The 16,054-nt window shown below is 35.6% G+C and overlaps 1 protein-coding gene across 3 annotated transcripts in view; it reads left to right on the top strand.

Annotated features, from left to right (window-relative positions):
• Positions 1-16,054, top strand: part of TRIP11 (thyroid hormone receptor interactor 11) — a 38,509-nt gene that overhangs the window by 12,611 nt on the left and 9,844 nt on the right. For all 3 annotated transcript variants that reach the window (XM_080617672.1, XM_080617671.1, XM_080617673.1), the window contains 8 exons: positions 553-759; positions 1,825-4,854; positions 7,813-7,953; positions 8,151-8,344; positions 9,862-10,025; positions 10,358-10,461; positions 10,794-10,893; positions 15,919-16,000. In XM_080617672.1, the coding sequence (XP_080473798.1) occupies positions 553-759; positions 1,825-4,854; positions 7,813-7,953; positions 8,151-8,344; positions 9,862-10,025; positions 10,358-10,461; positions 10,794-10,893; positions 15,919-16,000 (4,022 nt within the window). The remainder of the gene's footprint in view (positions 1-552; positions 760-1,824; positions 4,855-7,812; positions 7,954-8,150; positions 8,345-9,861; positions 10,026-10,357; positions 10,462-10,793; positions 10,894-15,918; positions 16,001-16,054) is intronic.

Raw genomic sequence — 16,054 nt, 5'->3', positions numbered from 1 at the left:
TTAGAGTTTGGCAAGGTTGACTTAGTCTTTCATAAACTCAGGCTTGACAGATATGGCTTAGTTTACTTTGTATCCAGTAGTATTTCTCAACTGGGGTCTTCTGTGTTTTGCATCTGTTGAAGAGTTCCCATGGCATTTTTCATAAGCATGTTATTCAGGTGTCCTTTATTAAAACTTCCTGTCTCACTATGCAGCATGCTACATGTTTAGAGTATCTCTTGGATGTATAATAATTTATCCCAGCTGTGGATCCGTGCCTCGGGGGGTGGATATAACTTTGCTTGCCAGATGGTGGCTTTTTGTGCAGAAGCTCGTAAATTACAGCCCTAAACTTAGTGATGAGAAAATAAATGTCTGTGTGTGAATGGTAGAGACAAATACTTCCTGATGAAGAATTTTTAAGTGGCATAATATTAATGTAGGCCTGAAGATTCTAACAAAAAAGGGCGTATTTTAATTGTTGAAGGGGGGAAAATAAACCATTTCAGGTCTGAAGAGGCTGTAAGTTTCACCAAGATAAAGTCTAATATTTAGATTTTTTTTTAACTTAAGGAAGGACTTGAGAAGGAACTGACAAGTTCACAACAGAAAAATAAGAATACTCTTTCTGCATATGCTGAGGATCAGAATTCAGAATTAAGTCAGTTAAGACAAGATTTGGAAAGGAAAGAACATGAATTAAATGAAAGTATTGCTGAAAGAGAAACATTAATAGTGGAGCTGGAAGAACTAGACAAGCAGAATCAAGAAGCTACTCAGGTAATAAACACTGCAACTATTTATTAAACTGCTAAAATATTTAGATTTGTGCACTTGATCTTTCAAGTTGATCTTTGAACGTAGGTAACAGGGAAATAGAAGTTATCCTCTGAGGCTTAAAAAGAATATTGGGACCATCTTAGTGCAAAATTCTAAAATGCAAGAAACCCACTTATAATGGATGAAGAAATAACGTGTGTCAGCCGTGCATAACTGATGTCATTTCCTGAACTCCAGTTAAATATTACTTAATTATTTACTCCACAAGACTTTTGACAGATCTTATCCTGCTAATATTTAGACCTCCATCTTATGACAGTATTCATGAGGTTTTCTTTTTTTTAACTTTTTCTTTGTATTATTTTTAATTATATTGAATAATTAAGTTGCTTTATTACAGGTTCTTTTGAATACGAGCATGTGTGGGGCAGAAAAGGTCACTGACTATAATCAAAATGGAATGATAACCTTTTTTTCACTCTTCTGATATATTGGGCCTGTAAACATCCAGTTGCAAGCCATGTGTTTTCAGTACTGGTTTACTTTATGGAATTAAACATTAAATTTTTTCCTATGAAATGAATCCCAGCAAATGTAAGCATGAATAAGAAATTGAAAATAGAATATACAAATAGGCATTCTCTTCTGTAATTTGTTATTTTAAATTTAGTGCTGCCCTGGTTTTAAGGAATGGGTATATGCTGTGTACCCATTCCAACTGTCCTGGCAAATTCTGATGGTTCTTTTTCTTAGATAACTCTCTTTTTGTTCCTTGATTTAAGTAGTTAGGGTTTTTATTCTCAATGAAGTGTAATCTATTCCTATTTGATTATTTAATATGTGTTTCTAATTAAGTTAGCATTGACTAGTTGATCGTACTTGCCACTTGTCCTTGGCAACTAGGAAACAGTTTTGCTTCCTCTCAGGTGTGGAGTTTTGGTGTGGTTTTTTTTGTTTGTGGTTTGTTGTTTTTTTTTTTTTCTTTTAGTGTTCAGAGAATAAAAATGCATATATGGTTCAGCTGATTCTCCTTTCCTAATAAGTTCTTGTCTATGTACATTTCAGCATGTGATTATACTGAAAGAGCAGCTGTCAAAGCACCAGATGGAAACTGATGGTATCATCAACCACCTTAAATTTGACTTAGAATTTGAAAGAAATAAATTATCAGAATTAGAAATGGAGAAGATGGAAACTATTAAGGAGTTAGATATTCAGAAAGAAAAACTAAGCCAATGTTCATATGCACTTAATGATTTGCATATAAGTAAGCAGCAGCTTCAAGATAATATTAAAGATCTTCAGCAACAATTAAGGAAAGCCCAGGACTGTAATTTTCATCACAAAAAAGAGGTCGGAGAATTGCAGCAGAGACTAAAAGAAAGAGAGGAGGAACTTTCTGTATCCTTGAGCAAGTTAACAGAAAAAAGTAATCAGGAATCTAACTACACTTGTCAAGATCTGATTCTGAAAGAAAGAGAAGTAGAAATTGCAAAACTACAGAATGACATTTCAGAAAATAAACAACTGAATGAAGAATTAAAGAAATCTCTGTCAGATCTCAGAGCAGAAAACGGAAAGCTGATGGCAGACACTGAAGAACTGAAACAGGAGTTAAGTAGTGCCATTTCTGAGAAAAATAAAGTTTATTTGGAAAAAGACACTGTTGTGGAGGCTTTGAAAATGGAAAAAAGACAGTTGGAGAGTGAATTAAACCAGGCAGAGAAGAGGCTTTTGGAACAAGCACGTAAGTATAAGCAGACTATTGAGGAATTATCACAAGCACGGAGTATGGATACCAGTGCCTTGCAGCTTGAACATGAGCGCCTAGTTAAATGCAATCAAAAGAAAGACTTTAAGATCGATGAACTTAAAAGGATCATTGAGCAGATGGAAATTGACCATCAAGAAACAAAAGAAATGTTGACTACTAGCTTAGGAGGACAAAAGCAGTTGACAGAACTCATTAAAGAAAAGGAGATATTTATTGAAAAATTTAAAAATCAAGCCCTACAAATGAAGCAGGAACTTGAGGAATATATGAAAGTTTCAAAAAAGCAGGATGTCTTAAAACACAACTTGGAGGAAAAAGACAGAAGTCTTGCAGTCATGAAGGAGGAAAATAACCATTTGAAAGAAGAACTTGAACGCCTTAAGGATCAGCAAAGCAGATCTGTGCCTGTGGTTGAGCCTAAAACTTTAGATATTATTATTGAACTTGAAAGTGAGGTAACACAGTTAAAAGTAATAAAGAATAATCTTGAAGAAGAAATAGAAGTTCTCAAAAAAACAATAGAAGATCAGAACCAAACAACAGTGCAACTTCAGGAGTCTTTGCAGGAGCAAAGAAAGGAAATAGATGAGTCTAAATTTCAGTGTGAGCAAATGAATGTCACACACGAAAGACTTTCTTTAGAGAAAGATGAGGAAATTAAAAATTTACAGAAAACAATTGAACAAATTAGAACTCAGTTGCACAAAGAGAGACAAATTATTCAGACTGATTCCTCTGATCTGTTTCAGGAAACCAAAGTTCAGACTCTTAATGGAGAAAATGGAAATGAAAAGCATGACTTATCTAAAGCTGAAATTGAAAGACTGGTAAAAGGTATCAAAGAAAGGGAGATGGAGATTAAGCTTCTTAATGAAAAGAATGTTTCTCTAAGTCAACAAATTGATCAGTTGTCTAAGGATGAAGTTGGCAAACTTACTCGTATCATCCAAGAGAAAGATTTAGAAATACAAGCTCTCAATGCTAGAGTTTCCTCATCTTCCTCTAGGCAGGATGTTCTTTGTCTTCAGCAGCAGCTGCAAGCTTATGTTCTGGAAAGAGAACAAGTGCTAGCAGTTCTAAGTGAAAAGACAAGAGAAAACAGCCAGTTAAAAACAGAGTATCGTAATATCATGGATATGGTTGCTGCTAAAGAAGCAGCTTTGGTAAGGTTGCAAGAGGAGAATAAAAAATTATCTGATAGATCTGAAAACAGCAGTCAAGACATGTCTAGAGAAACTATTCAGAATTTATCCCGTATCATTCGAGAAAAAGATATTGAAATAGATGCTCTAAGTCAAAAATGTCAAACCTTATTGACTGTCTTGCAGACATCCAGTACAGGTACTGATAACGGATCAGGAGGTGTTAACAGTAACCAATTTGAGGAACTTCTACAAGAACGTGATAAATTAAAACAGCAAGTAAAGAAGATGGAGGAGTGGAAGCAACAAGTAATAACCACAGTTCAGAACATGCAGCATGAGTCAGCTCATCTCCAAGAAGAGTTACACAAGCTTCAAGCACAAATTTCGGTTGAAAGTGATAGTAATTCGAAGTTGCAGGTGGATTATAATGGCTTGATTCAGAGTTACGAACAGAATGAGAAAAAGCTGAAAAGTTTTAGTCAGGAATTAGCACAAGTTCAGCACAGCATAGGACAGCTTTATAACACCAAGGATCTTCTCCTGAGTAAACTTGATTTGGTAACACCATCTGTGACAGTGGCTTCCCCTGTTTCACAGCTTTCAGGCGTACAGCACAGTGCTCCAAAACTACTCAGTGATGAGGCTAAACTTCTTCAAAATGAGTTGGAACAACTGAAAAAGAAGTTGCAAGAGAAAGATTCAGCTATTAGAACTCTTCAGGAAAACAATCAACGACTATCAGATTCTATGGCTACAGCATCAGAGATCGAAAGAAAGAATCAAGAGGGAACTGAGTCAGAGATGAGGCAGATCAAAGAAAAACATGATGTCTTACAGAAATCACTTAGGGAAAAAGACATATTAATTAAATCTAAAAGTGACCAGTTACTTTCTGTCAGTGAGAATCTTAGTAATAAAGAGAATGAAAATGAGCTTTTGAAGCAAGCTGTGACCAATCTTAAAGAAAGAAATTTGATTTTGGAAATGGATATTAGAAAGCTGAAAGAAGAAAATGAAAAAATAGTTACACGGTCTAGGGAAAAAGAAACAGAATTCCGAGCACTTCAGGAGACTAATATGCAATTTTCAATGATGCTGAAAGAGAAAGAGTTTGAGTCTCACTCAATGAAGGAAAAAGCTCTTGCTTTTGAGAAGCTGCTGAAAGAAAAAGAACAGGTATGTGCATTCATATTTATGAATGTCTTTCAAAATTAGTGACATGGTAATGCATTTTTGTGTATATGTAGTCATCAAGTACTTGCCTGAAATCTGTTTGTGACTCCCTACTGCATTACACTACAACAAAAATCCTACCCCTGCAAAGTTAAGACATTGAAAGTCAGCAGATGAGTGATTTACAATGTTATCTGTTAATTGTGCAGCCATAACCAACTTTTATTTCATTTACTTGGTAATTGCTTATTTACTGAGCAGCTGCTTAATATTATGCTTTGGCCCTGTTCATGAAGTGCCCTATATTATTTTTACTATATGGTGCTCAAACTTCTTCAGAGTTGGCCAGCAGAACTAATTTTCCAATGTGCTTTCCTCTAGTGTTTGTTATTTCAATGTAGTTGCTTCACAACATCCCTTTGAGGTGAATGGACTTCTGTATCTTGCTTTTATGGCTACAGAAACTCCAGTGCAAAAAAAAAAGGTGAAATATCGGATAAGCTAAGTTAGTGGTTTCTTCTATATGATTTGACAAATGGAAATATTGACACTTTTTTCAAAATGTGTATTCAGAGAAAAGTTGTAGTAGCTTGTAAATTACCTTGTACGTAATTTGAAGAAGAATTGCTTTTAAAAGAGGCAAGAATTATGTGGCATCATTGATACACAGGTCAGCAGCATGTTGTATGATTTACTGCTGCTGGAGTTAACAAGTAATTTGTCAATTGCCATTTCTTTTTGAGAAATAGATATTAAGTACAGTGCCAAAGTCTTTCTGTAGTTTAACAAACACTTGACAGCAGAACTCCAGGATGTAGATGCTCTGAGAGTGAGTATGTCTTGGTGGGAGACTTTTCTGGTAATTAATTCCAAACAGATGATTTTTTTTTTTTTTTTTTTTGTTTCCTCTGTACTGCTCAGGTCTCCTTTCTAATCCTCTAGATGATTCTGATTGCTGCTCTTCAGTCTTCTCTTACAGTTGCCCCCCTCCATGCATTCTGTTCTTAGTATCCCTCTGTCTTTTAGCATACCTTCCCATTCTCTGAAGTTACGAGCATTGCCCATTATCAGAGAGTGGTATTTATGCAAACCGTCGCTAAGAAACTTGGCATTAGTTTTCCCCCCACTATGATTAAAAATATAATTACTGCAATTTAAATTATAATTAATATCATTATTGTTATATTTTTAAAATATAATTAAAATTAATAGAATGGTTTTGGCTGAAAGGAACCTTAATGATCATCTAGTTCCAACCCCCCTGCCGTGGGCAGGGACGCCTTCTACTAGACCAGGCTGCTCAAACCCCTGTCCAGCCTGTCCTTGTACACCGCCAGGTATGAGGCAGCCATAATTTCTCTGGGCAAACCTGTTCCAGTGCCTCACCACACTCACATCTCTAAAACCTTTTCAAATTGCCAACTAAATCTGCAGTGTAATGGGTTTGGAAAGCAAAATATGAATTACATTTAACAATACATGTCTTTTCAAATTTGTCATTTTTAAGCCTCAACTTAGACCTAATATGAGTTGAAAACTAGGATTTTATGTTTTTTGTGAGAAGTTTGACTTAGGACAGATGTTTAGCTCTGTTTGCTCATAGTAGGTGTTTTCCTATCCTGTTCTAAAGAAATACTATGGAATTACAATACGAAGTTTATTGTCTCAAAGTACAGTGATGTTGTGACAAGTGGCTTTGAATTACCATTGGGAATTTTAACATTCATCAGTCTTTCCATGTAAAGCATACTAATACTTTACAAATTAACACTCTTACTATTTTGTTGGTTTATTTTTTTGTTTGTATTGGGGGTTTTGTGTGTTTTGTTTGTGGTGTTTGGTTTTTTTTTAGATTCTTACTCCTAGAAATCTGTATTGTCTGGCTAGGTTCTCTGTGTTGCATGTCTTTTGGCCTGCAGAGTTTCACTCAGTGGTGGTTTAGGCTTTCAGTTTCACAAGCATGTTACATTTGTCTGGATGTTTTTCTTGCACAAATCAGAGAAGTTCCTGTTACACACTTTGTGATCACCATGGAGAACTAGAAAATATAGTATTAAAACAGTTTTGTATTTTATGTGTGCGTGTCTGAAGATAACATTAAAAGAGAACGTCTGCCTGCAGGTTTATGGTTCTAGGGCAAAAAGAATTTTACTGTACTCAGCTTGATTAATAAAACAGATAATTGAAGCTAATAAATATTAGTGATGAAAACAAATATCTGTATACTTTTATCCAGCATATTCAATATGCATTCAAAACAACACAAGACAAAAGGTAAAGAGCATGGTGACAAGTTTTCAATAACTGAAAATGTGTTCATGTGTACATGTCAATTCTGTGTAACTGACATACTTCCAGTTCTTTATATGTCTATGTGAAGTTGTAAACTGCATGTGAGAGCATTATTCGTTTAAATTTGACATCAGAAAACATGCTGGACATTGTTGTGGTTCATTGAAAGCTAATCTTTGGGAGTGAGGTAACCCTATAGTTTATTTTTTTAAGATTTCTTTATGTGTTAAGTTGTGTTAAGTACAGTCAAGTTGACCTGCCTAGGCTGATACTTTACATGTGCATGGCCTAATAAATGGGTATCACAACTAACAGATTTCAAACACCAGAGGGAAAAGTGAAGTTTTCAAGTATACAAGTGGCTGAAACACTATGTACATAATACATATCTCATCTAAAGATAGTTAGGTATCTGTTTATTTGCAGCAGTCAATTAAGACAATGCTTCTGTATAGTGTCTTTTAATGAGAACTTTGTCTTGTAATATGTGAGTGAAATAACTTCAAAATAATATTTTCCCGGAATGTTGTTTTGTGTTGTAGGGCCATGGGCGTCTTGTCCTTTTCCTTGTTAGATCAGTATTGTCTTTAAGCTCTTTTGGGCAAAGACTGTATCTCCTTTGGTAAAACTGTTTGCTGTGCTTGAAATGCATGTTTGTGTCTTCAACAGGGCAAGACAGGAGAATTGAATCAACTGTTAAATGAAGTTAAATCAATGCAGGAAAAGGCTGTTACTTTTCAGCAAGAAAGAGACCAAGTCATGGTAGCACTCAAGCAGAAGCAAATGGAGAGCAGTGCCTTGCAGAGTGAGGTACACCACCAAATAATTTGCAGTTACAAGAAAAAAAAGAAAAAATATTTTCTGTATTATTTTTGATAACAATCACTTGTAAAAATAATTTAAAATCTATATACATGCAGTGTGCTTCCATGGACATGTTTTAAGTTTGCTTAAACTACTGTTATGAAAGGTGATAGTACGAACAACTTAAGGTATGTTGTACACAGTTACAGCATTTGCGTGAGAAAGAGCAGCGCCTAAATCAGGAGCTGGAGAGGTTACGCAATCACCTTTTAGAGATGGAAGACTCCTACACGCGAGAAGCTTTAGCTGCGGAAGACAGAGAGGTCAAGCTAAGAAAGAAAGTTTTGACTTTGGAAGAAAAACTTGTGTCCTCATCTACTGCAGTGGAGAATGCCAGGTAGTCTTTTGATTTGTACAGCAGTAGCATTAGCTGTAGATACCACAGTTAGCTAGACTGGTACTTGATGGCTGTATTTTACAGAATAACCATTCTATAGCATGCTAAGTACTTGAGAAAACAAAAAGATAAGAACTTTCATTACTCTAAATCAGAAAGGTGATATGAAATCTACTTGATTGCTGTTGAGAATTTAAGGAAGTACTTGTCCTTTTAGTAGCAACTGTTGAAATCTCACATGTATGACTGTGCTTAGAACTGCAATTTCCTCAACCCATCAATCTAGTCATCTGTTAAAGAAGATGGACTTCTGTTTCAAGTTAAGGCTTCATTCAGTTTGAACTAGTTTTATTTTGTGCATTTCAGTGCGCAGATATGACTGTCATGGTTTGTGAATTGCTTTTGAGACAAGTACACATACTTTATACCTAATACTGTGGAAAGTATATACTGCTGTAAGATTTTTTTCTTTTTAGCCTGTGTAAAGTAAGATGCATTAAAGTTCTCACAGGTAAAACCTGGAAGGCTAGAGCCAGTTGTGATTATGGCAAATAAGTAAAACACCAGAATTTTCAGCCAGAACAATGAAAACCCAAGTATTAAAATTAATGAATGCTTATCTTGACTGTTTTAATACTGTTTTATTTAAAGGAATGTTGGTTACTTCAGGCGCCAGAATGCTTTTTTGATCTTGTCAAAATGAACAGGTTTTTTAATCAAAAAGTAGAAAAAAAAAAGTATGTATGTAGCTAAAGTCTTCATGTACTGAAGATGGATTCCACTCTTAACATTCTCAGTAAAGAGATTCTGAGTTGAGCAGAATTTGTTGTGAAAAAATGTGGAGAAATGGAAGAGTTGGGAGAAGGTTGTGTAAAAACTGTTCATCAGAATGTTTCTTAATTCTTCATCAGACTCGTCAAATAACTTTTAAGAAAAATAGCCTATGTGCCACCTGATAGGTACTCTTTCAAAAGACTGGCATAGGATTAAGTCAGGTTCATAGTACTTTTACATAAGAGGAAGGGAAATGGAGCATTCAGTGGTCAGTATGGAGCAAGATATACTGAGTTCTTGAAGACTGGCTTTAAAAGTAAGAATTGGTAGAAAGACCTATTGATTCACCTGGAAATTGAAGCAGATAATTGGCAAGATATGGAGGGGCTTTTTTGTGTAAGATGAGATAATGTTACAATAATGAATAACAAGGAGCAGATTTTCCTTTTTCTAATGCACTTCAAACAAAAATGGGGGGAGGGGTTATTGTAAAAAATTTTATTATCAGACTTATTTAAAATCTTTTGTTGGTGGGATTTTTTGTTTGGTTGGTTTGATTTTGGGGTGGTTTTTTCATTTTGTTGGTTTTTTTTTTTAAAAAAAGAGGGACTAGCGAACAAAAATTGCCTTCATTTTTATAAATTGAGCTGAAAAATTAAAGGTAGGGTATTTTTGCTGGGATTTAATTTTCTCTGTGATTACTTCTGTTGTCTTAATAAATAATATATTTTATTTTCATGAAGTCATCAAGCTAGTCTGCAAGTTGAATCTTTGCAAGAGCAATTAAACCTGGTTTCCAAGCAGAGAGATGAAACTATGCTACAGCTCACCATCTCACAAGACCAAGTGAAGCAGTATGCATTGTCACTAGCCAACCTGCAGATGGTACTAGAGCAATTCCAACAGGGTGAGTTTTGTCAAGAAATAGCGAAGATTGCAGCAAGTATTTTTTCAACTGGCATAGTTACCATATTGTGGTGCTTTTTAAATATCAGTTACCTGGTTTCCTTTTTGATAGCTTGAATTTCAGAATCTGATGTCTGTTAAAAAAAACTATAAGGAAACAATTCTGGCCCTGTGAAAACTGATGGTCAATGTCCCATTTAAGAAATTTGAATTCCACCTCTACGTCATGAAGGCCAGATTTGATAATTCTGAGGTTTTTGCAGTCATGTCTCTCAGAGTTACATGCTGTGAATTAAGATTTTCTTGTTTGGCTTTGTATTTTTAACTCTTTAGAAGAAAAAGCTATGTATTCAGCAGAGCTGGAGAAACACAAAAAACAGGCTGAAGAATGGAGGAAAAAAGCTGAAAACTTAGAAGAAAAAGTTGTATCACTACAGGTGGGCTGAATAATGAAATTGAACTGTATGAAACTGAATGCTAATTCTTGAATGAATTTTTTAACTGCTGTGTTGAGTGTAACTGTCTAAGAATGCATTAAGTTACGTAATTATTCTCTCTTCCTTGGAAGAGAGGGGGGCACTAAAAGGTTAGCTAAGTAGCATTCCTCTGCTGACTGTCAGTTTTCTGGGGGTATTTACAACCCAGTTATTCTAAAGAACAAATGATGTAAGTCTCTGCATCTGTTATGTTTGATCTATGTTGTATTAGCATAATTGTGGTAATGAACTCCCTTGCTTCTCTTTTTGCCTCTTTCCTGCCCTCTGTTCAGGAAAATTTAGGAGAGGCTAATGCTGCACTGGATGCAGCATCAAGGCTTACTGAGCAGCTTGACATCAAAGAGGAGGAGATTGAAGAACTTAAGAAAGAAGGTAACTACTTCTTTTACATTCCAATCAGCTCGGGAGACAATATAGTATTCCTAGAAACTTACTGAAATTCATCTCCTATGAGGAAAAGAGTAATTCTGTGCCATCTTCAGAGGTTTTCACTGTTTATAAAGCAAAGTTGAAGAAGTACGCTTACCTTCTGTTAGGGACCTTTCTCAAACAAAAGTCCTATATAGCTGTGGGGTTTTTTGTTTCTCTCCTCCACCCCCAGTACCAAGGCTCTTAATATAGCAATTAAAAAAATGTCATTTTAATATGTGTGTGTAGTACCAAATGTTGTCAGACTTTCCCAAGTAACTAACTACCCTATTTGATGTAGACACGGGAATACAATCAGGTAGAGAGAAAGGATGTGCTGTTGGCAAGAGATGTAGAGGGAGCAGTTCTTGCACAGATGTGAGACTGTCTGAAGAGATTGTGTGGAAGATGTTGGACATATCTTTAGATTGTATTTTTAGCTCTCTTTTAAAATAGACTTCCTGATTTCTGATATTTTGAAAGATACCTTCCACATTACTCTCAACTTAAGTACTCTAATATTTGGTGAATGTCATTACTTTGGGTTTGAAAGCAAAACTTGGCTAGATGGTGGAGTTTGCCAGAAGAAAGAGTTTTGAAGAGTATTTATAGTGAGGGTGGTCAAAATGTTGGACTAGGTTACCCAGAGACATGGAGTGTCTGTCCAGAAAGATACTCAAAACCCAACTGGCCATAGTCTAGTACAGGCTGCTGTAGATCATAGAATCATAGAATAGTTAGGGTTGGAAAGGACCTTAAGATCATCTAGTTCCAACCCCCCTGCCATGGGCAGGGACACCCCACACTAAACCAGGTCACCCAAGGCCTCATCCAACCTGGCCTTGAACACCACCAAGGATGGAGCATTCACAACCTCCCTGGGCAACCCATTCCCGTGCCTCACCACTCTCTCAGTAAAGAATTTCTTCCTTATATCCAATCTAAACTTCCCCTGTTTAAGTTTGAATCCGTTACTCCTTGTCCTGTCACTACAGTCCCTGATGAATTGCCCCTCCCCAGCATCCTTGTAGGCCCCCTTCAGATACTGGAAGGCTGCTATGAGGTCTCCACGCAGCCTTCTCTTCTCCAGGCTGAACAGCCCCAACTTTCTCAGTCTGTCTCCATACGGGAGGTGCTCCAGTCCCCTTATCATCCTCGTGGCCCTCCTCTGGACTTGTTCCTTCTTGATCCTTCTTGAGCAGAGGGTTTTGGACTATAGGATCTAGAGGTCCCTTTCAACATAAATTTATTTGATTTTGTGTTTCTGTGAATATTTTGGAGTATGGTTTTGTGTTTGGGTTTTTTCATGTTGAGCATTAAAACTATAGGAAAGCCTAAAAAGACACAATAATCTTTTGCTAAAAAACAGTGCCACTTCAGTGTATTTCTCTTTTATAGCCTTCCACTATTTAGTGTAATCAAATGGTAAAAATGGAGGGTAGCTTCTATACAGCGTATTTGACTATCAAACATCAGTAAGGTTTATAAACTGAGACACTCACTTTGAAGTGACAAAATAGTTATATGAGTAACATAAGGTCAACTTTTTTTCCCACTACGGCATTAATTTTAGTTTTCATGAGAAAAGTGTCATAACATTAGCCAAAGTAGGATTTAGAACTAATAATAGTTCTTCTGGATTTCTGTACTTACATCTTAGCCCTGACATGTAATTTTGTCTGCAGTGTTCCATTAAACCAAGAGGGAAAGTTAACTTCTCTTTGTCTAGTTCTATGACAGTTCTGCTATAGGTGAATTTATTAACAGTACTGACTGCTGAGGGAATATTAGGCTTTTTTTCTTTTTTTGTTATTGCTTTTCATGTACCTTTTCCTTCTCTGTTTTTCCCAAATGAGCTCTACTTTGTCTTTTACCCTGTATTGTGTGGGTCACCATGTTTTGCTATTACTGCAGCATCCTCTGCTATGGTCAGACTTTCACTGAGCACATGGGATAGGTCTAAAACCAGAGGAAAACTTGTGGTTGGTCCCCAAAGCATCTCTAAAAAAGGAGTTTGAACTGCAGAGGTTTGCTTATTCTGTATGGTTACTTAACAGATTTTACCTTCTGGGCTTTTTCCCCCGTGTCTGGGGAATTTTGAGTGGATGACTTTAATTCATGTTTGCTGGGGCAAGACCTGGAACATATCTCTGCTGGATGCAGTGGTAACTCTTGCTTTGAACATACAGAACTAATAATTGCTTTTTATTTTTAAATTATGATTTATCTTACTCTTGAAATAAATAATATTGTTTTAAGCATACTTGCTTATGATCATGTGGTTGGCGTGTAAAGTCATTTGGAAGTCTTCACAATTGGAGCACAAACTATTAAAAAGTTACGACTTCTGTACTATATAGTTGAATAAATAATTTAAGTACTTAAAATTAGTTGTGTCTAAGTACAATTTGGCATCCAAATAGGAATGCTTCCTGAGTTCACATATTAATTTTACAAGCTAAATTAAATTTCAAGCTGCTACATGAATGTACAGCTGAACACATTTGGTTTTAAATTGATGTATCTGTATCTTTCTGCCTTGCCACAGACATTCACAGAAAAAATTTTCAAGCACTGTGGATGGAAATTAACTTTTGCATAGGCAAATCTAACACTCTCAATTGGGAAGCTCTTTATTACTGGTTAATTTTGATTGCAAACCTTTGCGTATGAAAGCAGGAAGGATTTGAACTTTAAGGGGAAATGGAATCTCAGTATTTTATCAAGCTATGTTGTATTGGCAAGCGATTTACTTGTTAAAAAAAATTGACAGGGGATGGTTGCATAAAGGAAACAGCACTTTAATGTTGTAGAATAAATCATAATTTTTATTGAGGAAAAAAAATACCACTCCATTTTCTCTATTTACACAAGAAAACATATAATGGCTTATTGAAAATTGTCCAAACACATTCCCAGACACAGTTTTGTTGGCCAAATCTTTTGAAGGATTTCTTTATGGATTTTTTTGGCAGGAGAAGTTATTTTAATGGAAAAGTATAAGATGTACCAGATGCAGTTTTCTGGATTGCCATAAATGGTTAACAAATTATTGGAGGCTGTTGTAAATGTCTGGTTTACAGCAGTCCATACTGAATTTTGGCTCAGGTCTTTTTTGTTACTCAGTCTTTTCACATACACCAAGTAAGCGTTTGAGTCCTTTTCAACTCTAAGACTCTATTTTAGAAGGAAATATTCCATTTAAAAAATATGTTTAATGATGAAGTTGCATAGCCACTGTGGATGGAATATAGCTATGTAGCTGTCCTTAAAAGTTAGTCCTCTTTGACATGAAATCTTCTTTGCCAGGAAAAAATAGAAAAATAGAAGACAGCAGTGACATTTCATCTAAATTATTGATGTTTGTTCTAAAATTTATCATGTGAATAAAAATTGAAAAGTAAACTTGTGATTGTCTTGCTTTGTAGAGCAGCAATAGCAACAGCATAAGATTTACTTGAAACTTATTTTCAGATTTTGGTTTTTGTATCTGTCTGAGACATTAGTAGTTTAATTTTTTCAAGTCACTTTTACTCTGTGGAGACCCAAAGAAGAACTAAACTTCCATATACGCTCCTACAACTGTTAACATTCCATAATTATATCGCAAATGTTTTTTGTGGTCCTATTTAACCACATTTACAAAGTAGCATAATTTTAAGTAACTTGAAACCTTGAAAACATGGATTAATTCTCCTGTGTCTCACCCTGGTGTTTTGAAAGAGGGGAATGCTGAAGGGCAGTCATATTATTGGAGTGGATTTCAGTGCATATGGATGTAGTTGTTACAATATATGTTGTTGTATAATATATATATTTGTTTGGTTTTTAACTTGTTTTGAATAAGGAGCTTAATCCTTATGTTCCTTGAATAAGAATTTCCCCAGCATGATACTAGTTTATTCTACTCTGTACTCTCTAAAATCTGTATTTGTGAAGTAAAATGTCTGTATAAAGATGTGGAGTACTCCTTTTCACAGCCCAGCTCTTTCATGTAGATACATGAAAACTCTGTGCAAGTTCTAATGGAGTTACTGGTGTTAGTTGAGGACCATGTTGCGTCAGCATAGTTGTGGCATGCATTTATTAAAATAGAAAGTCATGTGGAAGCTAAAGTTTTTCATGTATCCCAGATGATTTGAAGGGTATAGAACTTCATGAAAGTCACTTTTCTTACAAAGATATTGAGGCTTTTTGGAAATTAACTACAAAATATATACAAGAAAAGTGTATCTTTTTGTGGGTTTTGTTTTGTTCTTTAGATGAGGCACTTCTGATTGGCATGAGCTCAAAAAGTGCTCAAATGGTATGGAAATTTGATTGGCACATTTTGACAACTTGCCAGCATACTGAATCATGATTATGCCTTTCTTGCCAGCATACTGAATCATGAAGCACAGCACTGGTTCTAGGATGCATTAGTGCGTCCCAGCATGCTGTTTCAAGAGCTTACATCAGTTATCAGGAGCAGGAAAGGTCCTAACAGAAGAGAACCACAAGTAACTGATGTTGCCCTGCTAGCTGGTAATTCTCCTGGGAGACTGGAGAACTCCTTATTACTTCAAGGTTCTAGCAACTTGATAGGGAAGCATGCAGATTTAGGAAATATTTGAGGTTAAGTACTGAAGTCAGAAGACCTGGTGCAAACATGCAGTTTGGTCAGATGATGAGAAAGGTTGCCAGCACAGCACTATAGACCTTGATCAAGAGTTTCTTTCTGGTTCTGTAGTATCTAGGTGGAATAGAGCAGTTCATCACACTTTCTGCTATTGATCTATTTTCTGTGTATTCCTGTACTTGAACATTGAGTATTGTTCTGAAAATTTTTGCTTATGATTTCAAATAATGATCACTTAAGTTGACATTTTTTTTGAAAAATAAGCTAATTTTGTTGGTTTGGTTTTTGGTTGGTTTTTCAAAGCAGCATCATTATTAGTAAGTTTTGCAACAAAGTTTAAATTTTTGTTTATTTGCTGTGCCATTTTATAGGTGAGATCAGAAGAGAAATGTTAGAAGATGTACAAAATAAACTAATGAATCTTATGAACAGCACAGAAGGAAAAGTAGACAAGTAAGTCTTTAATGAAAGATTTGGTATACACTTTTGGTTTTCATTTCTCACAAT

The sequence above is a fragment of the Psittacula echo genome (assembly GCF_963264785.1).
Source record: "Psittacula echo genome assembly, chromosome: 5".
NCBI lineage: Eukaryota > Metazoa > Chordata > Aves > Psittaciformes > Psittacidae > Psittacula > Psittacula echo.
The sequence above is the reverse complement of the archived record's forward strand: the minus strand, read 5'-3'. Positions and strand labels throughout refer to the sequence as shown.